The sequence below is a fragment of the Danio rerio genome, chromosome 8 (assembly GCF_052040795.2).
Source record: "Danio rerio strain M-AB ecotype USA chromosome 8, GRCz13ab, whole genome shotgun sequence".
Taxonomy (NCBI): domain Eukaryota; kingdom Metazoa; phylum Chordata; class Actinopteri; order Cypriniformes; family Danionidae; genus Danio; species Danio rerio.
The window spans coordinates 28,542,912-28,570,247 of NC_141028.1; the positions used below are offsets into that span (position 1 = coordinate 28,542,912).

Consider the following 27,336-nt stretch of genomic DNA (forward strand, 5'->3'; position numbering starts at 1 on the left):
GGGAGCAGGAGAAGACTGAAGGACTGAAAGAATGAGTTTGACAAAAGAAAACGCTGAGAAAAAGAGCTCAAAAAAGTGGGTTTGTGGGGAGAGGGGCTTTTATGAGAGTACCGGTGAGAGCTGGTGTAGCCGGATTTGCCCTGAAGTAACGTGAGTGTGTGTGACAAATGAAGACAGACAGGCAACGACAGAGAGAGAGAATTAGAGGAAACAGGGCAGATACTATGATACTATGAAGAATTACTCATGTGAGCACATACACTACCAATGCTTGAACTTATGGACTCATTCTTTATTAATAGCTGTTCTCCATATTTTAGAGTAATAGTAAAGTCGTCATAACTAAATAATAAAAAGGAAGTTTAGGGATTAAGACAAGACCTAGTCTAGATTCCAGAACACTCCATTTTCATTAGGTGCATACTTGGAATAAAAGAGGTCCATATTGCTGGACACTTTACCCCCTCACTATGAAGTGGAAATTGATTTAAATAAACAATACGTATTATTGTTTAAATATAACCACCACCATCTTTAAATGAATATTTCTCAGTCTTTTAAAAATTGGTTTCAGTCATTGTCAGTAGGGATGCTCTGATCATGATTTTTGAGCCGATTCAGAGTACCGATTCCTTGTCAATGTGATGAACCGATACAGAGAACCGATGTTTACAGAAGTTAAAATGCACACCTATAAATATATGAGAAGTCATACGGTTGGAGGAGATGCTAGTCACAGCAGCTCAAATCATTGGATATACAATGGCTTCAAGAAAGAGACCATCGTGAGTCGTGCCAATAAACTGAATAAACAGAGTCGCACCACATCTGTATATTTTAGCTGCCGTGTTTTAAACTAGAGGTGGGAGGTGTCGACAAATTTGGCATTGTACAATGTCTAATGTGCAACATCGCGATGGACGATGGCATTGTCGTTTTAGGCGGTGGTGAATTAATTATTTATGAATAATAAATGAATTCAAAATGAATGAATGAATTATTATGAATTAGTTCATTTGTAGAAGCGGTATAGCGAAAGATTGAAGCAGTGTACTGTGACTGCTGGAGCTTAGACGCGTTAATATTTCGCAGCGTGATAGAGTGTGTGTGGAAAAAGAATGTTTAACAAAACGCCAGTGTGGATGTGGATCATTTTCGTTCTAAAATGCCATTTTTAAAGTAAGACGTATTAGTGTAAACGGGGCCGTGTGTATTTATCGTGATCGGGTTGCCACTGTGTCAGGGGCGGGGTGGAGGATTGAGCCGATAGACATCACGATGCTGAGTCGGCATCGTCTATCGACCCAACCATAAAACAAACACTTGGGATCAGTTTGTGATATCAGTGAGACTGGCGGGTACTGATTGAGTCATAAAATGTGATTATCGGCTGATACCGATCTCTAGCCGATTGATCGAAGCATCCCTAATTGTCAGTGTTTTATGAGATTGTTGTTCTATTCTTTATTAAGACTTGATTTTGTACATCATGCTTCTCTACTTTTAATTACGAATGCAAAATCACATAGTCATCATTGCATTTTATATGAGATGGTGGGCTGGACATCACTAGTTGTACATAGAAAACAACTAGTACATTTTTGTCTAAAAAGCTATTTTAGGTAAACTTTCAGCTTATCTTTGTACTTTTCTTTGCCTTCTTGGCTCTGGGAATTACCAGCTACAATTTTTCAAGTGTTGGCTTTTTATTATAACTCGAGTTTGTACGAAGCTGGGAAAAACTGCATTTTCATATTGTGCACCATGGGTATGGAATAATTGCAAAGAAACTAAATAAAATTGTGCCTTTTGGTAAATTTAAAGGCATTATAAAGAAAGTGGTATTGGAAGCATGTAATTCACTGTAAAAATCAATTCGTAATTTTACAGGGTTTTTTTTCGGTAGCTGGGGTGCAAGAAAAAACAATGTAAAATAAGCTGTTAAATTACAGAAATTTCCTTAAATTTAAATTCCTGGAAAGTTTCTGTAATATAATGTCTGTTATTTGATGGTAAAATTCTGAGATTTAACAGCCATTATAATATGTGGGGTATTTTACTCTAGCTGCTGTAAAAAAAAAACTGTAAAATTATGGATTTTTTTTTACAGTGTTGTTTTTGTCGAGAGGACTGATGAAATGTTATGTGGTGTTGTGTATTTTAAAGTTGATTTACAGTATGGCTGTTACCTTGGACAGGTCTCTCTTGTAAAGGAGATAATAAATCTCATTGAGAATTCCTGGTTCAATATTGGTAAAATAAATAAAAATAAAAAATTAATTTCATGTATTCTTTTCGTATCAAAGCTTGTAATGTTCCGATTCACATTAGCAGGTTGGTTTGTTCTGTGGCCTATAACACAATTTGTATTTTATTTGATTTACTTTATTGTTTAAATGAATAGGGAAAAGAAATTGTTTTGCCATCACAAGTATAATGTTTTTTTTTTCTTTTTAAGTTTTTTGTAATTGCAAAAAATATTTAGCAAAATAAATCTTACAGACAGAAACTGTAAAACAGAGTAAATGCATTTTGTGCATGTTAATGAAGGTCTTGAGCGAATTTAAGATGTTTGGATTGTTTAAGCCCTAACCTGCTGTGAAATGTCGACGTCCTCTCTATATTAGATTTGTTATCTGAGAAGGACAGTTTCTGGCAGAGCGTTTCTGTTTTAGAGTGCAGATCTTAAAGCTGTCTGTTCTCAGTGCCTGAGGAAGACACTATGAGATCCTCCTGTCGATGTTCAACTCTGTGAACGGTCTCTTCTGCTGCTCGCCTCACCAACCAGTAATCAATTAGTTCCAGTATATGCAACTGCTGACAGAATCAGCCCGAAGCCCCCAAAAGATCAACCTGATACTGATCACACACAGATGAAATAGTACATATTCTATATTAATGTATCTTTCTACACAAGAGCGGAGAACATGATTAACTTCCTATGCGGACATGTTTCCTCCTGAGGCAGATGCATTCATTTATTACATATTCATATATCCTTTCTCACTTTCGATCTTTTTATTCCTTTCCTTCCCTGTCTCTTAATCACATACAGACACGCGACCCTTTAGACGAAATGAGAATAAACTCAATCCTGGAGGCAAACAGCCTGCTCGGCTCTAATGCAAGACCTCTCCCTCATTGCATTTACATTCACTTCATTACCAGTAAGCGAAAATCTCAAAGGCAGGCCAGATTGCCAAGGAGCATGTGTGTGTTATTAATGGTTGTTTGAAAAGTTGGTGGCGTGCCACTGTGCAGAAAGCCTACTGATGTCAGGAAAAGAGTTTAAGAGGAAAGGAATACATTTACTGTGCTGTATCTACAGCATGTGTCACTGCAATTCCAACACACCCTGTAAACTCTGGTTTAAATTTGTTTAGCCATTCTCATGTCTTAAGGCTCCTCTTTTTACTCATTGATCACACACAGATGAGATTATAAGCTCAGTTGTTGGGTTTGTTCGCCACAAAATTAAAATTCTGTTATCATTTACTCACCCTCATGTCGTTCCAAACCCTAAAGAAATTTGTCCAACTTTTGAAAACATATGAAGATGCTTTTAATGAAATCTGAGAGATTTCTGTCCCTCCATTGAAAGTCTGTTCATCCAAAACTCTGGAAAGTTTCAAACATTTTGAGTTTCAATGACAGAAATCTCTAAAATTTCATCAAAACAACTTTATTTATGATCTGAAGATGAATGAAAGGCTAATGGATACTGACATGTGGTGATTTAACAATGAAAGGATTTTCATTTTAGGGCGAACTAACCTCAGGAACACTCCACTTTATAGGCTCAAGTCATAAACAGTTGAGTTTTACTTCTTTTATTTTTCAGAATCCATTCTGCGTTTCTGGCAGGAGCCAATTTAACTTAGCTTACCATAAATCATTGAATCCAAATAGACCATACACTCTCAGAAATAAAGGTACAAAATCTGCCACTGGGGCAGTACCTAGGGTTGGGTCGATAGACGTTGCTGTCGTCCATCGCCGATGGCCGATAGATATCACAATGCTGAGCCGACATCGCAATCCTCCACCCCGCCCCCATGGCAGCGGCAACCGGCTTGCAGAAAATACACACAGCCCGTTTACACTCATACGACTTAGTATTTTTTTTTCACCTTTATTGAAAGGACAGTGGAGATTTACAGACAGGAAAGTATGGAGAGCAGAGAGAGGGAAAGGATCAGCAAAGGACCTCAAGCCAAGAATCGAACTCAGGTTGCAGCGAACACCTGGGTGCTATATGTCAACGCACTAACCACTAAGCTATTAGCGCCGATAATAGAATTCGTTTTAAAATGGTATTATGGGACAAAGACGATCCACGTCCACACTGGCGTTTCATCTAGGATTTCTGAACAGCCCCCCTTCCACAGTATACCGCTGAAAACGCACATCATGTGACCTCACACATACTGTTAAGCTGCAGCGCATACAAACGTCTAAGCTACAGCAGTCAGTCACAGGTTGACAGTGTCAGTACATTGCTTTCAATCTTTTTCAATCAAAGTTTGTAGACGCTATTATAACGACACAGATCACTCTGCCTGTTCATGCCAGAGTCCCGCAGAAAAAGGGATTGACAGGTGGTAATTTGTTTTTAACTTGTTTTTTTTAATTTATCATTTGGTTATGGGTAAAACAAAGACCATGCGGGTCAGGTAGTTTGAACGGTAGGCTACAAATAATTAATTCGTTAAGAATGAATGAATTATTCATAAATAAGTAATCCACTGCCACCTACAACAACGATGCCATCGTCAATCGCGATTGGATATTGTACGATGCCAAATTGGTTGACATCGCCTAACCCTAGCGGTGCCTCCAATTTTTTGTTACTAACAGGTCTTTAAAGATACATACGACTCCATCGGCTCGATAACCTTAATATTATTTTGTAGTGTGTGCTGTGCTGTGGTTTTCATATCTTGCAATGTGCCCACGTTCAAGATTTAAGGTAATAACATCGTCATGATGGTTACTTTTTGAAAAGGTACAGTACCACCCTAGTGACAGATTTTGTACCTTATTTCTGAGAGTGTATGCAGCACCTGAAAATATTTCCCAGCTACTAAGTACTGTAACAGCGCTGCATAATATCATTGTGTCTGCTACAGCCGTGGAACAGCAGAGTCCCTTGATTATTACACTGGAATGAGAGTATAGTTAATTTTTATTTTCTGGTGGTTTTAGCACACGATGTAGCTACAGAAGAGTCAAGCTTTAAATAGGAAAATCATTCAAATTCAATGATTTATGCTAAGCTAAGTTAAAAATGTTCCTGTCCTGGCTGAACGGATTCAAAATTGGTAAAACTCAACTGTTTAATAGGTGGATGGTTCCTTTAAAAACCATAAAGTGTGTATGTATATAACAAGGGAAGCTATAATACCTAGAAAAATCCTCCATTAGCATTCCCATTTATCTTAATAGAAAGAGAGGATTTGTCAGCAGATGGCGGAGTTACGACATCTAATAGCTGGCCTGTGGTAATCAGACAAACCCTGAGGCCTTATTTGTAAGTACGTCATCTATTCTGACAACTACACCACATTCTTAGATCTGCTCCAAAGTGTTACACATGTACTGGCACACATAAAGCCTCCTACTGTCACACTGCAGCATGACAGCTGTGTGTGTGATTGCCAACCCAAACCTCTGCGTAGTTTCAGTTTGTTTTATCACGTTTAATGTCATTAAACTGGTGATTGTGCACTGTTATTTTAAAAGAGCAGAATATTTACATAGCTACGGGAGAGAGTCCAGACTACCTGTGTAATTTACACCATACCTTCTGGTGAAAATGTATGTCACAGTGTTGTTTGTTCAACATACAAGTTTACATAGGAGCTTTAGAGCGTGTTAAATCAATTCCTCACAGGTCTTCTTCAGTTCTTTTGTAATCCATATTAAAAATTGTTTGAAAATACTCTGACAGTGCTATGTTCAACCGTGTAAGAGAGCTACTAGAACTAATGTCTTCATTTATTCATTCATTTTCTTTTCGATTTAGTGCCGATTTTAATTAGTCGCCACAGCAGAATGAACCACCAAACAAACAAAAAAGTACGAACGAGTGGGATGATGGAATTTCTTGCTTCAGAAGCATTAATAGACGAGTTAATATGTAAGAAAAACAGCATGTTGGTAATATGGGAATATCTTCGTTTCAAACTCACATACACAAAACCAGGTCATTTGTAAGAGCTGTCGCAGAATTGTTCCCATAGCACAAGGAAATACAACAACCAGCACCTAAAAAGCACCCCAGGCGGCTGTATGAGGACCGTCTTGCTAAAAAGTAAACTAAAAGTATTGCCAGTTACACTCAATCTAGTAGCAAGCAAAGTACATTTTCAGAGTTGTTTGCTAATATAAGTTGCTAATTAGATATTTTCCCCAAACCGCACAGCCCTATTTCATGCACTCATCTGTCAAGGCAAACTTGACATAGCTCATGCACTAAATGGGTGAGAACATAGTACATGATTACATAGTGTTTGGATGCACAATATATCAACCCAATCATTTCAGATGATAAATGCCTATTTTTTTATTTCCCAGAGATGGGTTGCGACTAGAAGGGCATCCGCTGCGTAAAAACTTGCTGGATAAGTTGGCGGTTCATTCAGCTGTGGCGACCCCGGATTAATAAAGGGACTAAACCGACAAGAAAATGAATGGAATGCCTATTTTTAAGGTTATTGTTATCAGGCTGATGATTTTGTTTTAATAAAGCCGATAAATTTTGGTTTGCTCCTACTGGCTGAACTACATTAGAAACATAGGACTGGCCCTTGAGGCTTTTGATTTGTGCCATTCACATGACTCGCACAGAGCAGATCTACACTTTATTTTGCTAGAAAGTTGACAACAGTGTGGCTTTTTTAGTTTTCACTGTTCACTCCCTTTTGGTTTTTGTAATCAGGCTCAGAAAAAATCATATGGAGATTTACAGTAGATTTGCATTCATTCATTCATTTTCTTGTCGGCTTAGTCCCTTTATTAATCTGGGGTGGCCACAGTGGAATGAACCGCCAATTTATCCAGCAAGATTTTACGCAGCGGATGCCCTTCCAGCCGGAAACCATCTCTGGGAAATACAGTAGATTTTTAAAGATATATTTTAGCTATCATCCTTCAAACATTAAGAGTTTGATATTGTTTAAAGGATCTCCAAATGGGTGTTTTTATAGTGTAGGGCATTATTTGGAACACAACTTATGATTCCCATTTCTACTATGATAAAAAAGAAAGGGATAGCATGAACTAAAAGTCTTTTCCCTGTATGTATGTGTGTTTGTTATGTTTAATTGTCATCACATGAGTGTGTTCATGGGAGGCACGGGTTGATTTATGACTTATTGAGTTCATCTGCCATCATCGTGGTCTTATAGAACAGTAAACCACAGGTTACTTCATGAGTTCACAAGAGTTACTGTTCATGTATGTACCCACTGAATCAATTGTTTCTGCTAAATAATGAATAACCAGTAATATGGAATCTGTAAACTTTTGTAAGAAAAAAACTGAGGATATGCATCAGTATTTCACTGTTTAGATTCTGTGTTCTGGAAACTAAACCCTTAAAAGCTTTTACTGTATATCTCATTGTGAAACTTGACCGCAACATTGCTCTAATAAACAAAGAACAAAAGTACTTTTCTTTTGTTCAGCCCGCGAGTTTATTTGAGGTTTAGATCACAGTACCTCAAACAAACCTGTGTGTGTGTGTGTGTGTGTGTGTGTGATTGAATATATGTTTTGACCTCTTTGCCAGAGACTGTTAAAATCTAAAAGTCTTTTGGTAAACTCCTTAAATGGCAGAGAGAGATTTTAATTGATTTATATCCAGAAGTTGTGGTTGTTGTTGCTGCATGTGTGCGTTTTTATAATTGTGGTTTCACATTTGGCACTGTTGTTTGGCTTCTGTTTGAGTGGCGCCCCATTAGCGCCTTTAGACGCGTGCCACCCTCTCTACAAGACCTCATTCCTCCTTGGGCTGCTTTTACTCTACTCCTATTCTGTCCAAATGCACATTATATGAAGGGAATGTGCAGGGAGTGTCGATCTGAACTTCAGGATACTTGAGAAAGATAAGAGGATGTGTGTGTGTGCGCAGTATATGCATAACTTACAGGGAGCAAAATATAAATCTGCCCACGAGACATTCTTGTCTAAAAAATAATAGTATTTTTAAATTTTTCAAATAGGATTTTGGGTTATTCTGTTCACATATAGGGTGCATCTCACCCATATAGCTAGAAAGGTTAGGAAAAATCTAGCAAACATTTATACTTAATGATTTAAATGTTGCTGGTATATGAAGCTAAATTATTTAGCTGTAAATGTACTTTTAAAAACTTTTTCAAATTAATATATGTAAATGGTGCTGTTGTTTATAAACTCAGTTTTGATGATGTACAATGAGGACGTTTTAATTTCACACTCAGTGTGACCCAAAGTGTAGTGAACCAAGCCTATTGCTGTCTTTACCAGTGCCCGAATTCGTTCACACAACCTACTGATAAATGACCTCGGGAGCTAGGGTGCTGATCGAGACGCAACCATAATTTTCAGTCACATGGATGTCAACTGGAGTACATGATTACCTGTCAGGTTTCCATCTGTTGTAATAAAGTGATTTACAATTAATTGAAAAATAAAGTATTTAGTCTATTGCAGTATAGTTGCTGAGGGCGGAACTCAATTCAATTGAGTACTGTAAAACCCAATAAGTTTAGACAACTCAAACTGTTTTAAGGAAACTGATTACTAGAAACCATTTGAGTTAAAATCAAATCTATATGAGTACTGTGAACTTACTCCATTTAAATTAAAGTAATGAGGTATTTAACTAACTGTCAACACTGAGTTCAAAACACTATTTAAATGAAATAACTTTCCGCAAATTTTGAGTTAACTACATTCATTTCGTTTGATAATGTTGAGTGTTGGGTTTTACAGTATAATACAGGTTTAAACAAAACCTTTATTTATCCCCATTCACAACGTAAAAATTATAATCATAAAGCATCACATGTTAAGCAAGTCCATAGATGTAGAAAAGACAATTTATTTAAATCCTTATAAATAAACACTTCTTTTTCTGAAAAGCAACACAATTTAAAATAAACATTGTACTATTATGAAAAACACACAGTTACTTTAAATCATTCAAAATAAATTATTCAGGAACGTTTTAATTTTGGCTAGTTTTAAAGAACAAAAATTGTATTTTAGTATTATTGATTTTTAGTATTATTGATTTATTGAAAAAAAAGGGTAAATAAAGCACACGTAAGATAACATAAAAATGCAAGTTGTTTGCCCTATTTTGGTGTCGTGATTAATCCACAGCACACACACACTTCATTTCATTCATTTTGCTGTAAAAACATTACAATCAAACAGAACCTACTCTTTCTCTTTCTACCTCTCTGTCTCTCTCTCTCACTCTCAGGTAACTTTATTTTACATTTAAGCTGGATAAAATATATGTTTTTTATCATTTCATTTTTTTGTCATTTTAAACAGTTATTTGTAACTAATTCAGTTATAACCAAAGAGATTTTTTTGTCATTATATCATTTCATTTTCAAGTATTTGTAAATTTCTTTAGATTTAACATTAACACTTAATTGCTCCAATACAATGCAATCACATGACAGAAAGGCTCTCTCGTGTTTTCAGAAATTATAACTGTCCTTATATCAGTTGGTATAAGATTGCAGAAGGATGGTTTGACTAGAAATGTACAGTTTTTCACCATCATACTGATAACTTTTCAGTCATTCGGCAAAGCTAGTTCGAACCGATGTAGTCAAAAGACCCATTCGTTACACTGCATTAATTCATATTAGGTATTTTTAAAATGTTTTTCTTTGGGAAATTTTGTAATGTGCATTTATAAATTGCATCATATTCTGAGAGAATCTACAGTACACTTGTACTGCATATCTGTACTCTTAAAAGTATGTAAACTAACAACAATTGCCATGAGAAAGGTGCGGGTAATAAAAGCTTTAGTATCTCTTTCATGTAAATCTTTGTTCTAACAGCAACAAGCGACCGCTATTAACAGCATGTTTTTTTTTTTTTTTTAATTTTTGCTTAGGCTCCATTTATTTTCTTTTGAGCAGATTAGCCCCACCCACATTGAAATTTTAATGATTCAAAATTTGATCTATATTAATCCAATACAGTATTTTTGCTTTAAATGTGGAAAAATTACTTTGTAGAATTACTAGTAAAGTGTACAGCCAAGAGAGTTAGCAAGGTCTTCATCAAGTCACCTCGCCAAGTTTAGTTAAAATACCTCTACTACAAAATAGTGCTGACATAACCTTCCTATCCACTGTGTTTTAACCCAAGCTTTGAACAAACAGTCACGCCAATAAAGTGCAATTAAATTTAACTGACAAGAAGAGAAACAGAGTGGTTTGTTTTTTTTAGAGAACGCCATCAGTCACGTCCCTGCTGTTCTGGATTTAAGTTGATCGTCCTCTTTATGCATCATGGTTTTCTCCTCATAAAGTTAATCATCTTTGACTAGCAGAGACAGATTTATTGTCATTTTTCAGCTGAAATCTTGTACTTATTGTCATGTCATTCATAATTCACCTTTTTTCTCTTTCTCCCTTTGCCACAGATCTTCTGGACACAAATCGTACCTCAGTTTTCAACGGGTTACACGGAGATCTGCACTTGTCGGCTGTGTTTTTGGATGAATATCATGACAGGCTTTTCCTGGGAGGGAAGGATGTTCTCTACTCACTCAGACTGGATCACACGCATGATGCTAAAGAGGTAACACAGACACACTATCATTGAGGTAAGGTGAAGATTATAGGCTGTCATAAAAGTCTGTTAGTGAGATGTGTCATGAATTTCATTCTGTACTACTGGAGACTGTTATCTACACACACAGATAAAATCAGCAGACGCCTATTTGTGCTGACATATTTTACCCATGATTAGTAAGTAATCTTTGAAGACTGGTTTACAAATGACACATGCTTACTTTTGAAAAACTAGATGAAGAGGAATGGAACAAGAAGAGATTTTTGAAAAGCTGAATTGTTGGAATTAAAATAATTCTCATGGTGATTTGAAAAAAAAACTTCAAAATGCATCCTTCTAGTCAAGAGTCTCTATAAATGTTGGTTTAAATGGAAAAATGATTGCAGGGGCAATAATGTAAAAGGAAGTTTACCTTACAGTATGTAAGTTCTACCAGAAAGACATAATAAATTTATTTGATGCGTATTATTTGGTAAAAGTTAACAAAAATAGGATTTCTTTGGCAGAGGCCCTGTCCATAGCTTGAATTGGAAGCTTTTAGATCCAGCTATAACTGCTGAGGACGAAGGCGTAGCCGGTGCCTACTCCCCTGGACAGGGCCAACCTGGTGTTGGTAGGGAGGATGGTGGGTGAACATCTGCGTCAGTATCTGCAAATGAATGGACAGCTCATATATTGCTTGTGTCTCTTGGCTATTGGTTGGAACTGTTTGTGATGAGTGACGTGACATTAGGTCTTCCTGGAAGAACTAGCGCTAAAAGATACATTTCTGTTAACCCACCATCATCGTATTATTATTAATTATTATTATTAGGCATGCTCCGATAAGGATTTTTGCAGCCGATACCAAGTACTGATTCCTTGTCATGGTGATCGGACGATACCGAGAACCCATTCTAATGCTTCAAGCTTTATAATGAATAAAGCACATTTTCCCCATAAGGTGATACTTAAAGGTTCAGGACACCCTGAAGAACTTTTTTTTTTATATTAACAGATTTGTGTGTGTTGAGCATCAGTTAAGGCAATGTTAGCACCTGACAGCTTTAATTGTAGGGAAAACTGGGTAATTTTGAGCTTTTGTCAGCTAATTTCAGCTTCCGGGTTTAAAATGATTTTTAGGGCGGGATCAAAATCGGCGACGTAGCGCAGTACTGCAAGTGCAATGATGATGCGTCGGTTTCTCATTATTATTCATAGCAGAGTTTTCTTATCCTATGAGAAGAGCCGGCTGCTTAATTATTCATGAGACCTGCCAGAGTCAAGCCCGAGCTGTGAGACACGGACCCCCAAGGCACACAGTATTTAGCCATTCATGAAGGCTCATATGCGTTTGTTTCCATGATCCATGGGGTTTGTTGCATGTTTTCCCCTGCGATCTTATCAGGGCCGATCATACAGCAAAGCTATGTGTGTGCTGCTAGCATTTTTGTCGGGAGAGCAGGACGAGAATTAGAGAATGGCGGACGCTGTCTTTTATCAGGAGTTCGTTCACATTCAGACACATCGCCGTGCTGCTGTGTTTGCCTAAATCCTCCAGATTACCAGCAGGGCTAATGGTTAAAATAGACAGGAGAGCACTCAGTCTGCTGGATACGGGGATTGAGGGAGAAGTCCTCATTTATAGGGTTTACATGAACACACTTATCTTTATAATTATATAAATTGTGCTTATGTGTATATGAAATTACAAATAACAAATGTAGCAGGGCATTAAATCACTGTTCATTTCTTTGCATTTTAACTATTTGCATTTTAACTTTTTGTACTCATTTTAACTATAAACTCATGTGTCTCCTCATGGTTTGTCTCATTTTGTGAGCTAACTGACAACAAAGTTGTTCTCTCACGTTCTCCCCTGCTGGCTATGCCCACTCCTGCCCGATGGTCGCGGAGCTCCACGCCCATTAATCATGCATCTTTTGAAAAAATTCAAAGTGGGGGGTGTCATGGCCCTTTAAGTGGAGATATTTCCTTACCTAAGAGAATAAATGAAGAATATTGCATTTAATTCCCTAGGGCTCTGCAATTAATTAAAAATTTGGTTTTGATTTTGATTCAAGTGCGATTCAAAGGCTTAATTAGGGTAATTAGGCAAGTCATTGTATAAAATAGTTTCTTCAGCAGACAATCAAAAAAAAAATTTTTTTTTGATTAAGGGGCTAATAATATTGACCTTAAAATAGGTTTCAAAATATTTAAACCTGCTTTTATTCTTGATATATATATATATATATATATATATATATATATATATATATATATATAGGGTTGTGACGGTGAGGAAATATCCCCACTGGTTAATCGACATGTGACAACACCGGTAATACTGTGGGAGTGGGTGTTTCTTCTTTTCCTCTTTTTCTCTGCTTTTAAATAGCTTATGAATGAGTGCGTATAATACTTTCACTTTTAATTGTGCGGGAGTTGCCAATTCGGCGACAATTGTTTGAATGGACGAAAAGGAAACTACAAAAAAAAAATCACTGTTATTAAACAACACATAACTTTTATTAACATAACGAATAAAACACAACAATGCTACAGGTGTGGTTTGAATTACATGTTTTAAATGACAGCGAGACATGCTACGTTTAGTTTTTATTGTAAAATATACATTATAACCCAGTACACAGTAAAATAATATGTTTTAAATGGCTTCTCTATTGGCGGCGTATATAGCCGTTAATTTAAATAGGCTAAGCATATTTTCATTAATATTAAAACACATTAATACAAACTAGCCACCCTTTGATTTTTTTCATTTACGTATATTTTTATCAAACGAAAAATGCAATGAATTGTTTATTTTGGTTTTCATTTTATTAGAATTAATAGGCCTATAATTAATAGGCTACACAACTCCTACATATCTTTGGCTCCAATTGTGTTTTTACAGATATCCTACAAATAGACTTTTTTTGGCTCAAAGACATTTATGCCTGTTAATTTCAGTGGTGTATTTTGACAGATTTCGCAAAGGCTTCAGCTCTTCTACCTGTCAGCTGCACCTGCCTTAGTTTTGCGACTTGACTTGTGTTGCGGCTCAATGTCTGAATGGGAGAAAGAGAGAGAGAGAGAGAGAGAGAGAGAGAGAGAGAGAGAGAGAGAGAGAGAGAGAGAGAGAGAGAGAGAGAGAGAGAGAGATCAGACCTCGGATTTGATGTGTGGCCGCACGTTTCAGTTACTTTTTTGCAATTTTTAATATTGGCTCATCTAAATGAACTTTTCATACGATTAAAAGGCGAAATATTGCCAGACAGAGGAAGCAACTTTCGGTTTTTAAAGAGAGCGGCCTCATTTACAAAAGATGCGCGCACACACAGGATGCGCTCTTGTCGGCCTATTTATTATTGATTTTTTTTTACATTAAATACATAATCAAGAGGAAAAAAGAAGAGCTGAACTTCGGAAAATGTTCTTACGTTGCCACAATGTTGTTTCTCTGCAGTTGGATTGTCAATGGGCGGCATTGCTAAATCACTCGTTTTAATAAAAAAATTAGATTTATTATTAAACATTACACATGAGATGATGGTCGTGTGATTTTTGAAATGAGAGTATGCATTGCGTATTTATGGCCATTGATCCATCCACGGCCCACCAATAGTTAAACATAAAGGTGTGTTGAAGGTGCGTGTATAAATTAGTTATGTTTCCTCTAGATACTGCCACCTTTGTCAGGCAAAGTTTGCAGATTGCCTCATTAACGCCTTCAGGTTTTCTTTTGCATTTGGTTTAAACCCAAAATATTGCCAAACAGGCGCTTTTGCATTGCGTTTTGACAATAAATGGTCCGCCATCCTCTTTCTGTAAATTCGACTCCTCTTTTCTCCTCATGTGATAAATGAAATATGACGCATTGTAGCTATGTTCAGATTTTAATTATAGAGCATGCTCTCTTCTTAAGTCAGTTATTTATAATTATATTTTCCATTTAATTAAAATAAATGTTTAATAAAAAAAAAAAAAAAACGAATACTTAAAAAAAACAAATGTTGTTTTTTGTATTCAAGTAAAAAAAAAAAAAAAAATATATATATATATATATATCCCAAATTATTATGATGATGATTATGATGATGATGATTATTATTATTATTATTATTATCCTTATTTGTAGAACATATAGATTTTTTTGTAACAAATATGCTGTTATAAAAAAAAAGATTTAAAAATATACACTTTTATAACGTTCACATGCCAAATTTTGTTTGTCATTGATATTATCCAATTTAATACGTTAATTTAATCAAATAAAAACACAGTATCTTTGTGTTGTTTTTTCTTTAAAACTCCTTTTTTTCTCATCCATCAGAATGTTTATTAAAAACGGCACAAAAGCAGCTGTCCACAAACTCAGATTAAAGTCATATAAACTGACCGCACTTGTGACAAAGACTTGTTTAGACTGCACTTATAAACATGCATAAACATAAACAGTCTTGCTTGATTTTACACGTTCGATGTTTGGCGCCCTTTTTCATGTTATGGTCACAGTTTTGTGGAGTAGTTTATCCAATAAAGTTGTGAGAAATGAGAAGTGTGTGAGAAAAAAATTATCAAAGTAAATGGACTGTAAATGCTAAAGTGCTTTGGTTCTACTTGTCTCAAGGGTTTAGTGACTCTTTTTCCCAATGCAATTAACTTTGTGTATGTGTGTATGGCCGAGCTTAATTAAAGCCTCTATTCATGTGAATGTGTTTTGACTCAAGTCACTAGACCCAGAACAGGGGTGGTTGTTTTTGTATGTTGTCTCATTGTGTGTGGCCTTGTTAAACGATATGAACAGGAAGAGGAAGTGCATTGTCATGGTGTCAGACACATGGCAGTGGTTGCCACCTCTGAGGTTGTGACCCCTTGACCTTTGGCTCAGGGTCAGATGGGTTTGGCCTTGTTAGACCCTTTTGTATAGCCACTGTACTGCCACTGGCCACAGGGTTCACTAGGACTGGCCTGAATGTATTGATATCTAGATTTGGATAAACTGAGATTAAAAATTAAGATATAAAAAAATTACGATTAGTCTGTTGTTATCAGTTGATGTGGGGAACATAACATAGATCCATAGAACATAACATTTCTGATCATATTTCCCCCCTCCCAAGCACATTTTACCAATTCCAAAGGGCATCTTAGTAACTTCTATTAATTTTTATGAAGTAATGTTTAATTTTTAATTAGGGCAAATGGAAAATGGAACATCTTAACTGATGATTGATTATAAAGCTTGTTTGGCATGCCTTGAGCTCACAAGATCCTCGAGCCCGGGGCCACCTGCCGTTTGCAAGGCGAGAGGGAAGTTTGAGCTCAGGTAGATCTCGAAAACTCTCCTACTGTAGTAGCTAATGAACAGATAGTGATTGCTCTTAAAAGATAACTACTTACTAGGAGCATGTCTATGGTGCTGATTCGGATTAGTCAATTAACTTAAGTTACATGTTTTTGAATGGTGGGAGGAAACTAGGGAACCCAAGGCAACACGTGAACATGGGGAGAACGTGTAAATTCCCCACAGAAACGTCGACTGGCTTGATAAGGGCTAGAACCAGTGACATTCTTGCTGTGAGGCAACAGTGCTAACCACTGGGCCACCCATCTAGGAAAGGAGGAGGAGTAGGGGTGTAAGGGGGATTTCTTCAAAATGAATATGGCTGTGATATGGAACTTAAGGTATTGATAGTGGCCATAAATTGGTTAATGCGGGACCAGCCGCAAGCAATCATAAGCATGTGATCCCCTAAAAACTAGCTTATAAACTTCAGTTTGTGCAGATACAATGGCCCAAAATTAGATGTAAAGGTCTTTGCACACTGAAGTCTGACATATTCGTATATGCTTTTTTCGTATTCATATGTGTAAAAATTTGTCACGTAAACAAACCTTGCACACTGTGTCCGATGTGTATAAATGAATCCATTCTGAAAAAAACACATAGTATTTCGGAGTCAGTTCAAGCGATGATACTTTGTTCTGCTCTCTTCTCCAAAGTAGAAAAAGACAGAGCAATAGGCTACATATTGTGTCCAACCAATTCTGAATTGAGAGAAAGGAGAGTTTAGCTCTCTATCAAAGTTCTGCGCTGGATGTACGTAAACATATCTGGAACAGAGACTGGCCATACCTATAGACATTATGGTAGATGGCGATCACATTGACTGGCTTTTTTGGCTTTCTATTATAGTCTATGGGCAGTACTTCAAATGCATGAACACACACACACCAAAACAGCAGCAGGTGAGATGTGTGTCAGTCACTGAATCCAGCATAGGGGTTCTCAATTGTCTGCCACATTCTGTCTTTATTTCATGCACTATGCCAGTCCTAAAGTTATCTGTGGCTCAAATGACGGCATTCTGTATTTCAAAACATTTCTCAAAGTGCTTTTTAGTATGCAAAAAACAGAGAAAATCAAACCCCTTGTTTTGTTGATTTGTCCTATCTTGTCAGACTGTCCTACCTCCCATTCAAAAAGTAGGTAACACATTTTGATCATGTAATACAGTATGCTACCCATCAGATTTTGCTACAAGTTTAAATTTTAAAGTGGATTAGTGTGATATGAAGCTATAATAACGCCCTAACCTATCTAATCCCTAATCCCAAACTCAGAAGCATTCAAATACAGTGTTGGTAGCATAATCTGATGGGTAAGAAAAAATGTCAGGACACTGGCTCAAATTTTTTGTTTTATGATGGACGAAAGTTTCAGAGGCAGTGAGTCAATACGATATTATATTATTATTATATTATACTATATTAATATTATATATTAAATATTGTAAACAATTAATGCTAAAAAACATGCTTCTTCATGCTTATGTTTGTTTTGATACATTTTCTGTATGGGAAGGGAGAAATCTAAACATAAAATACAGGAGAGGAGACATCTAAACAATCTAGCAGAGGGGAGAAATCTAAACACATCTTTTTTTATTAAATAGAGTACAACCCCCAGTGCTGGCAATCACTCAAACACTCTCCCATTCAGAATTTCAGTGCTAACCACTTGTTACCCCTGTCTATTTCTATTTTCTATTCCTGCTAACCCTGTAAACTGCTATTACTTGCACATTATTATAATATAGTAATTAATAATGCTTAGTGTTAAACTCTAACAAGGGCACTGTAAAATACATTTCACCTTAAATTCACTTGGTCTTTAGTTTTATGGTCCAAAAGCCAGAAAACAAAATAAGCGTGTGTAGATGTGTAAATTTACATGTGCAAGTTTGTGCTGCAGCTGGTATCAGCAAATCCTCTCAGCTGAAATGGAGGATCACAGAAATCAAGCAGAGATTCATGATGTTGTTTTAAATAGGAAAATGACTCAACCTTGATCCGACTTCCTTCTTCCCGGTTGGGCCTGTATTTATTCCCAAATTACGTGAACTCGGTTCATTGTCAGGAATCATTCACTTATTCTTTTTGGCAGATTGTCAGGTCCAGGATCAGTCATCTATGAATCTTAACCAACTAAGTTTTTCTGATGGTCAACAGAGGATGGCTAATGTTAAACAAAAACATGGTGTGGGGCTGCACGGTGGTGCAGTGGGAGACACGTTCGCCTTGCAGCAAGGTCGCTGGTTCGAGCCTCGGCAGAATCAGTTGGTGTTTCTGTGTGGAGTTTGTATGTTCTCCCTGTGTTGGCGTGGGTTTTATCCGGGTGCTCCGCTTTCCCCCACGGTCCAAAGACATGTGGTATAGGTGAATTGGGTAGGCTAAATTGTCCACAGTGTCTTTGTGTTTGTTTCAGAATGAGTGTGTATGGATGTTTCCCGGGGATGGGTTGCAGCTGGAAGGGCATTCACTGCTTAAAACATATGCTGGAAAAGTTGCCCATTTATTCCACTATGGCGACCTTAGATTAATAAAGGGACTTAGCCAAAAATAAAATAAATAAATAAATGAATGAATGAATAAATGAATGAATGAATGAATGAATGAATGAATGAATGAATAAACTTGGTGTATCTAGAAGAACAAATAAAGGTGAGCCTATCCTTCACACAGTTGCTCTGTATTATTATTTTTTTAACACCAATAGGGTTGACACAATGGCTCAGTAGTAAGCACTTTCGCCATACAGCAAGAAGGTTGTTGGGTCGAGTCCTGGCTGGATCAGTTGGCATTTCTGTATGGAGTTTGCATGTTCTACCTGTCTCCGCGTGGGATTCCTCCGGATGCTCTGGTATCCCCCACAATAGAAAGACGAGCGCTATAGATGAATGAAAAAACTAAATTGTCCATAGTGTATGTGTGTGAATGAGTGTGTATGAATGTTTTCCAGTACTGGGTTGGAGCTGACAGGGCATCCACTGTGTAAAACATATGCTGCATAAGTTGGTGGTTCATTCCACTGTGGCGACCCCTGATGAATAAAGGGACTAAGCCGAAGGAAAATGAATGAATAAATACCAATAATGACCTTTACATTCAACATGACCTAATGAGATCCACATTCTGACTATTTTTAATGCCAATGTGTCCTGAAGAATAAGGTGATGACTAATTAAGGAAACAGGAAATGCGTTCATGCAAAGGAAGGATGCTGGGTAATGTAGTTGATTACAGTTTCCGGAGTAGACAATGTCAGAACATGAAAGGGTAAATAAAAACAACAAATGACTCACTAATGATTTTATCATATTAAGACTGGAAGTTTTTATTTTATTATATTTTTTTAAATGATACATTACATTTTATTAGCAATAGAGGAACCTTGTAACTGTCATGTGAAACAAAGTCAGACAATATTTTTTGCATTTTATGCATTTGGCAGAGATTTTATAAACAGTAGCTATTAATAACAACTGATAACCCAGTAACTGAACCCACGACTATAGCATTGTTTGCTACATGCTACAGGAGCTCTATAGGTTAACATAACTCTATAATACTTTATTTAGACAGTATTTTTTATGACATTCTAATCATTTATAATTAAAATATCTAAGGAGCTCTGTATTACTTATGCAGTTTAGTTCGCAAATGTTTACAGATCTGTGCAAACAAACCCAAAAGTCTGTGTGAGGTCTGAACGTGACAGCGCTAGTGTGCCAGACTGCTTTTTGACGCGTGAGAAATTAAAGTGTCAGGATGTGCAATCTCTGTATATATATTTGTATAGAGGGACCCAGATGGGATTATGTTTGTTTCTCAATCGTTCATAACATAAGAATATGTTTTTGTGACTTTTACACTCTCAGATTTATTGTTTTCATAAATCTGTTTTTGGTGTTGACAATCATGGGAGCAACAACAGAAAAAATATTTAGCTCCACACACTCATCCGCAGAGACACACACTCGCTTTACTCACATAATGAGCACAGTCAATTAGATATGAGCTATGCTTTCCTCAAACAGTTTAAACAATGGCACTGTTGCGCTTACAAATCATTGCATGGTCACAAAAAGTGATTGTAAAAAAAACAGCAGCGTCAGCTCAAGCAAAGCTATCTGGTTGTCCAACCAATGGAAGACAGACAGGAAAGGTAAAGTCCTTATGAAATTGACTAATGATACTATTTCTTCTTCCATTATGATATTTCTGCACTGCCTTACATTAACACCCGCAAAGCACAAAATTAGGAAGCATAGCAATACATTTTCCAAACATTCAGTTATCTGGACAATTAGGAAGTCCTTGGGTTGAGCTTAAGACGCAAGGTTTCCCAACTAGGACTTCACAATACAAAGAGTTTGAAGTAGCTCCAAGGAACCATGCTCTCTACCACAACTGAATCTCTTCTTCATTCACCCACTCACCTATTATACATTCCAGGTTTCTGACCAGCACCCTCTAGTGCCCTTTTGTCCCATCAGAACAGCATTTTTATTTTCATTATTTCATGGATAAAAAAAAATAAATAAAAAATAAGAGTGCACTGAAAACGCTATTATTTTGAATGACCTAAAATAATTGAGTAAACTCGTTGATCATTGTCATTGAGTTATGGAGTCTCTCAAAACTTGCACATTTAAGTTTATTTAACTTGACGGTTTTGTAGACTATACTTAAATTGTTCAGTTCACCAAGCTTAATACTAAGTTTGGTGAACTGAACAGTTTAATTATAGTCTACTTAAGAACTAAGTTTGGTAAACTAAATAAATAAATAATAAACATGTTGTGATTCATAAATATCCAATTAATCCAATTTAATCCAATTAAATATAAACCAATTACAACCACAACGACAATGAATAAAAGCATAAATAACACATATTGGTTATTTTACAGTAGCTTTTACTGTTTGTGAGTAATATTTAATGTTGTCCAGTTCAAAAGTTCTAAATTTGAACCCACAATGAAATGATCAAATTGAACAAAAACAGTCATTTTACTTGTTTTAGATAAAACACCACCACCACCAACAACAGTTTATTAATAATAATTTATATATTAATAGTAATATAATAATATTGTCATTGACATGTGGCAAAAGTCATTTTTAGGCTCTGTGTAATTATAAACAGAGACTTGATTTTGTCCTTTGGGAATTTTGAGCAATTGAATCATTGTCATTTGCTAATTGTTGTGATGTCTTATGAGTAACATAGTACAAAGGTACATGTAATTTAAGAAATAAAAGATGCACACTGATATTTTAAACAACAAGCACAGCAACATCCCATAAAAAAGAAGAATTATCCATTTTCAATCCTTAGTAACATTAACATTATTGTGTTTGTTTCTTTGGAGGCTTAATTAGTCTTAACAAGTAAATGAGCCTGGGTGTGACTGCACTGTGTTGATTGTGTGTGTTTAATTTATGAGACTATAAATTTCATCTGTTTTTCCTCTTTATCTCCAGATCCATTGGCCTTCGTTGCCTGGTAATCGTGAAGACTGTATTCTCAAAGGGAAAGATCCCGAGGTGAGTTTCTAAATGACTCTGAATTCACTAAAAACATTGACAAACTCAGATAGTCAGGTCAGCATCTCAGAGTTTCTGAAGTTTTTTTGTAAGCTGGCATGCTTCAGATGTTCATGAATGTATTAAACCCAGTAGAAATCATTAAATGTAGCTTTGTTTTGGAGTCTATGTTTAGTGTGATCCTCAACCGTATGTATTTCATCAGGCCCAATCTAGAGTTCTGAAATGAAAACATCTGACCGTCTTCAGCTATACTCAGAATACGCTGTAGTTGGCGCCGATGACTGGAAAGATGAAGCTAAGCGCCCATAAATGAGATTTGATCCACTTACTTATTGTTGTCTTGCTTCCAACCTAGTGTGTGTGTGACTCTTGAGTCTCTTAAACCTAATGACCAAAGAAGGCTGTCCCAATACACAGAACACTTATTCTTTCATTTTTAACCTCCTCTTTGTTTTCCATTTTGGATTCTTGTTTCCTTTTATTCTCATTCAGCCTTTCATTTTCCCTTTTCAGCACCATAAGCATGTTAATTATGTTTAGAGTTAAATCTTTCAGGCACTCTGTCCTCAATGGTGGAAGGTCTTTAACACACAAACAGACACACACTCTCACTCGCGCTCATACACACATTCTGCATCTGGTAATGTTTAGCATGTTTCGCTCGTAAATTGAAAATGTGAGGTGTCTCCATGGTTAAATGCTCTGGTGACTGTCCCGGCTGTATTGTTTGATGTGACAGGTGAGTGCGATTTCACAGCGGCGTTTAATGACTTTGTTCTTTGTGTGAGTATGTGTTGGGGAATTGAACAGGATATTGGTTTTCACTGGTGAAAGGACACACAGGAATGAACTCAGAGAAGTTTGATGTATCTCTGAAATTGTTATTATAGTTAATTCACACAAAAATCTGACATTTTTTTGTTAATAATAATAATAATAATAATAATAATAATAATAATAATAATAATAATAATAATTCATTACATTTATATAGCTCTTTTTTGGACACTCAAAACAATTAAAACTTTTTTTGGGAAGAATCTCCTCATCTCCACCACTGTAATAAGTATTAAGTGAAAATTTCCTCACTGAAATAAGAATACTACTGTAAAAAAGTACAGATAAAAGAATATTAAGATGTAGAGTATTTATTTACTGAAAATAGCAGTTGGTGAATACAAATTAATGCATATTTTCAGATCTTAAATAATGCAAAATAAACAAAGCAAAATGTCCTTGCCAGAGAATAGTGTTCATTTCTTAAAAATATAAATAAATAAATAAATAAATAAATAAATAAATATATAAATAATCAAAACTTGAACAGTTGAAGTCAGAATTATTAGCCCTGGTTTATTTTCCCCCAATTTCTGTTTAATGGAGAGCAAATTTTTTAACACATTTCTAAAGATAATAGTTTTAATAACTCATTTCTAATAACTGATTTCTTTTATCTTAGCCATGATAAAAATAAAAAATAATAAAAAACAGTAAATAATATTTGATTTGATATTTTTCAAGACAAATCTATACAGCTTAAAGTGACATTTAAAGGCTTAACTAGATTAATTAGGTTAACTAGGCAGGTTAGGGTAATTAGACCTTAAAATGTTAAAAACTGCTTTTATTCTAGCCAAAGTAAAACAAATAAGACTTTCTCTAGAAGAAACCAACATAAGACAATTTTTTTATAATGTTTTTTATTTATTTTACACTGTTCTACACTGTTTCTTTTTTATTGGGTTGATGTTTAAAAAAGACTATTATAATAAAAAAGAAATCCACTGACAGGTCAAATCTGCTGCTGACATTTTGTACAATGTTGCTTAAGCATGTTAGATATAAATAAAATCTGTAATATATTAACATCATCAAATTGAAAAAATATAAAGCAAATAAAAATTAAATTACATAAAGGAATAAAAAGAGACAGTATCCCTAAAAAGTATAATAATCATTACAAGAATAAAAAGTATAAATTATTTAAATAAAGCAAATGAGTTAATGAACCATTTCTAGCAGTATACAAATATTTTGCTGCTAGTTTAGTTGCAATTTTGTCCTGTCTGAGAATATATAGAAAAGTTTTGTCATTTAGATTAAAAAAAATAATTATTTAATATTTCTATCGCTCTTGCAGCTGTGCACGTGCTGTCAGCTGCGAAGTCAAGCGAAAGTCAGTCTTAAATTAAAAATGTAATGCAAAAACACATACAATTAATGACAACTTTAGAAAGCGAAACCAAAAGCTGAACCCCAGACATTTTAGGAGATTTACGTACGCTTTTTCAAGTTACAAAAAGGTGCGTCTCTGTGGGTCTCTGCAGAGCATGTTAGATTCTCTAGGAGTAGTGACAGTTCTTGTGCACACACAAAGAGAAGTAGGAAACGTGTAGGGCGATAGAAAATTTTCCAATGGTTAATCGATCATGGATGTTTGGCTATTGGGCAGATACAAAACAGTGAATTGAGAATGAATGATAAAAAATAAATAAAAATAAATTGAATGATTAGAATGATAATAATAATAAAACAAAAAATAAATAAATAAATAAATGTCACCAAATATACTTGTGCGGCTGTTAATATACCTGGGCGACCCATCGAAGTAAAGTCTATGTGTGGGAAGCACAGTATATGTATATATAGTTGCCGGTTCATTCCACTGTGGTGACCCTGAACTAAGCCAAAGGAAAATGAATGAATGAAACTATATATAGTTATGTATATTCAAAAATAATATATAACATAACAATGAATAAAAATGGCTAATTCACAAAAAAAAATGCTTGTCATGTTCATCCGAATCTTAGATACAAAGCTGCAGAAATGAAATACCTCAGGCTGAGTTATGCTCCCTATGCATACAAAGTGACTGGTGCATTGCGCACACTCTCAGTCCTGCTGGTTCACATCTGTTGGCACTTTGAGCATCTGCCTGCATCTTTTATGACCTCTGACCTCTCGTGCATTTATGCTCTGCTGAATTTGACCCTACAAAGTCAATGAATCTGCCTACAGGTGGCCGTAGTTAGAGTGTGTACATGCTGATAGTGTGTGTTTGTACGTGTATGTGAAGTCTTCCACATACTGAACCCTTCAGCAATTAGACCAGAAGAGCTTCTTTCCTATGCTTTAAGCTCTGATTTTAAGTAGACATAATTGTCTCCCTATTTCCTTGCTCTTTTGTTGCTGCTTCTTGCAAGACTCTAGGGACAAATCAATCTCACATCCTAAACTCTTTCATGATCCCAGTCTGCACTTTAACCTGAGTTTAACCTGGTTATTCAGCATATATATATGTGCATTTTATTGCTTGTAAGTGGTGCAGTCATGCAAATTGTAGACTCATTGCCACAAAAACATGTTAATATGAAATTGTGTGCGTGTGTGTGTGTGTTTGGTATAGATGGAGTGTGCAAATTTTGTACGTCTGCTGCAGCCATTTAACCGCACCCATCTACTGGCCTGTGGAACTGGAGCTTTCCAACCCGTGTGTGCGTATGTGAACGTCGGACACCGTGGAGAGGTAACACACACACACGCTTACACACACATGATGGGTTTTAGTGTTTCAATAGATGCACACATTTACACAACCATACAAAGGTCTTGTTGTCAATCCCAGGTGTAAGAGCAACAAATAATCAAATAATAACTTGACTTATAGTTGATCATTTGGCAAAGTGACAGAAAGTAGATTTTTTCTGATGAATCACCTGTTAAACTGCATCAATCATCACAAATACAGCAGAAGACCTATCGGAACCCGCATGGACCCAAGATTCTCATTGAAATCAGTCAAGTTTGGAAAAGGAAAAATCATGGTTTGGGGTTACATTCAGTATGGGGGTGTGCGAGAAATCTGCAGAGTGGATGGCAACATCAACAGCCTTAGGTATCAAGACATTTGTGCTGCTCATTACATTACAAACCACTGGAGAGGGCAAATTCTTCAGCAGGACAGCGCTCCTTCTTATACTTCAGTCTCCACATCAAAGTTCCTGAAAGCAAAGAAGGTCAACGTGCTCCAGGACAGGCCAGCCCATTCACCAGACATGAACATTATTGAGCATGTCTTGGGTAAGATTAAGGAGGAGGCACTAAAGATGAATCCAAAGAATCATGATGAACTGGGAGTCCTGCAAGAACGCTTTCTTTGCCATTCCAAATGACTTTATTATTAAGTTATTTGAGTCGTTGCAGAGATGTATGGATACTGTACAGTCCTCCAAGCTCATGGGAGTCATAAACAATATTCATTTTTTTTCCACTGCACCATGACTTTATATTCTATACTGTACACTATGTCTATTAAATGACAAGACAGATCTTGCTGTCCTAATTAAATAATTAAAAATCAAGGCTTATGATCATATTCTATTTTGGTAAAACAAGCATAATCTGTAGGCCTTTGCCTTTCATATAAGCCACTTTTGATTCCAAATAATCAACTAGGACTCAAGTTATTATTTGTTATTCCTAAAACTTGGATAGGCAACAAGACTTTTGCCAGGTAGTGTAAATCATCTTATACTAGATAGTATATTCTGTCACCTCACCCCCAACCCTACCCAGAAACCCAAACATCACAGAAAACATTCTGCAGTATTACATGCTTAAATCTGGATGGTTTGTGGGGCATTTTCATGTGCCCATAAGGCCAAAAAGACCTACAGTACTATTGCTACATTTGTAGTCCTACAATGTGATGAACATCAGTACCACCCACCCACCCCCACACACACACACACACACACACACACACACACACACACACACACACAGTCTTCCCAACTACTTCACATCAAGTGTATTTGTGTCTGCACATCAGGAAGAATTTGCTTATGTGTTTCAGAAACTAAATTATTTAAGGTCAGAGGTCACCCACTAACAAGCTGACCCTAAAGGTCAAGATTAGATCATGAGAGAAGATACAAAACGAAAACACTTTGGCCCTGTGTCCACCTGGTGTCAAAATGCATTTTCAGTGGTCTCTTGTGAGCACTTGGATTTCGCCAAGACCCTTTCCTCTTATTTCATCATGCTGTCCATCGCTTTCAGGGGAGCTCTCACTGCGATGCACAATTAAAATGAAGTTAACCAACCTTTGTTACGTGACTTATGACAAAAAGGCAAAGCAAGCCAGTAAAATGTATGTGTATGACAACTACAATTTTCATCAGAATGAATGCGTTTTGGGACAATACAATATTGTTTGTATATCTTGTATTGGTGCGCCTTCTCACAATATGTGCCAAAATGATGTCAGGTGAGTGGATAGTTGTGTTTCTTGTGACTGAACAAATTTGATCACATAAGCATTTACATAATTAACAATTCTATCAAATGCATTTTCCACTACTTCTGGAAATGATAGACAGCGAATAATCTCTAAATGCTTTAGACCACATTTAGTCTTGTACAGTATATAGCATCATTCACATGTAAACAGATTAAAGAAAATGCATTTTAAATTAGGGCTATCATGACACTATGACGCTACCTTAGGATACCAGTACACAGAGCCATTTACACAATAATTAAGAGGACTCGTTAATAACAGTAAGAATCATTAAACAATTTTTTTTTTACCCAGTTTGTGTTCATGTAAGCCTACAGTTCATGCAGTTTAAC

At 36.1% G+C, this 27,336-nt stretch overlaps 2 protein-coding genes and 1 long non-coding RNA gene across 3 annotated transcripts in view; 2 read left to right on the forward strand and 1 right to left on the reverse strand.

The window, feature by feature from the left end:
- slc26a6.2 (solute carrier family 26 member 6, tandem duplicate 2) overlaps positions 1 to 27,336 on the forward strand; it is a 406,025-nt gene that overhangs the window by 261,657 nt on the left and 117,032 nt on the right. The gene's annotated exons all lie outside the window — the stretch shown is intronic.
- LOC147842651 (uncharacterized) overlaps positions 1 to 27,336 on the reverse strand; it is a 464,331-nt gene that overhangs the window by 42,369 nt on the left and 394,626 nt on the right. The gene's annotated exons all lie outside the window — the stretch shown is intronic.
- Positions 1 to 27,336, forward strand: part of sema3g (semaphorin 3G) — a 51,978-nt gene that overhangs the window by 6,741 nt on the left and 17,901 nt on the right. Inside the window, exons 2-4 of the mRNA NM_001122712.1 lie at positions 10,664 to 10,821; positions 21,634 to 21,696; positions 25,109 to 25,228. Of these exons, the coding sequence (NP_001116184.1) occupies positions 10,664 to 10,821; positions 21,634 to 21,696; positions 25,109 to 25,228 (341 nt within the window). The remainder of the gene's footprint in view (positions 1 to 10,663; positions 10,822 to 21,633; positions 21,697 to 25,108; positions 25,229 to 27,336) is intronic.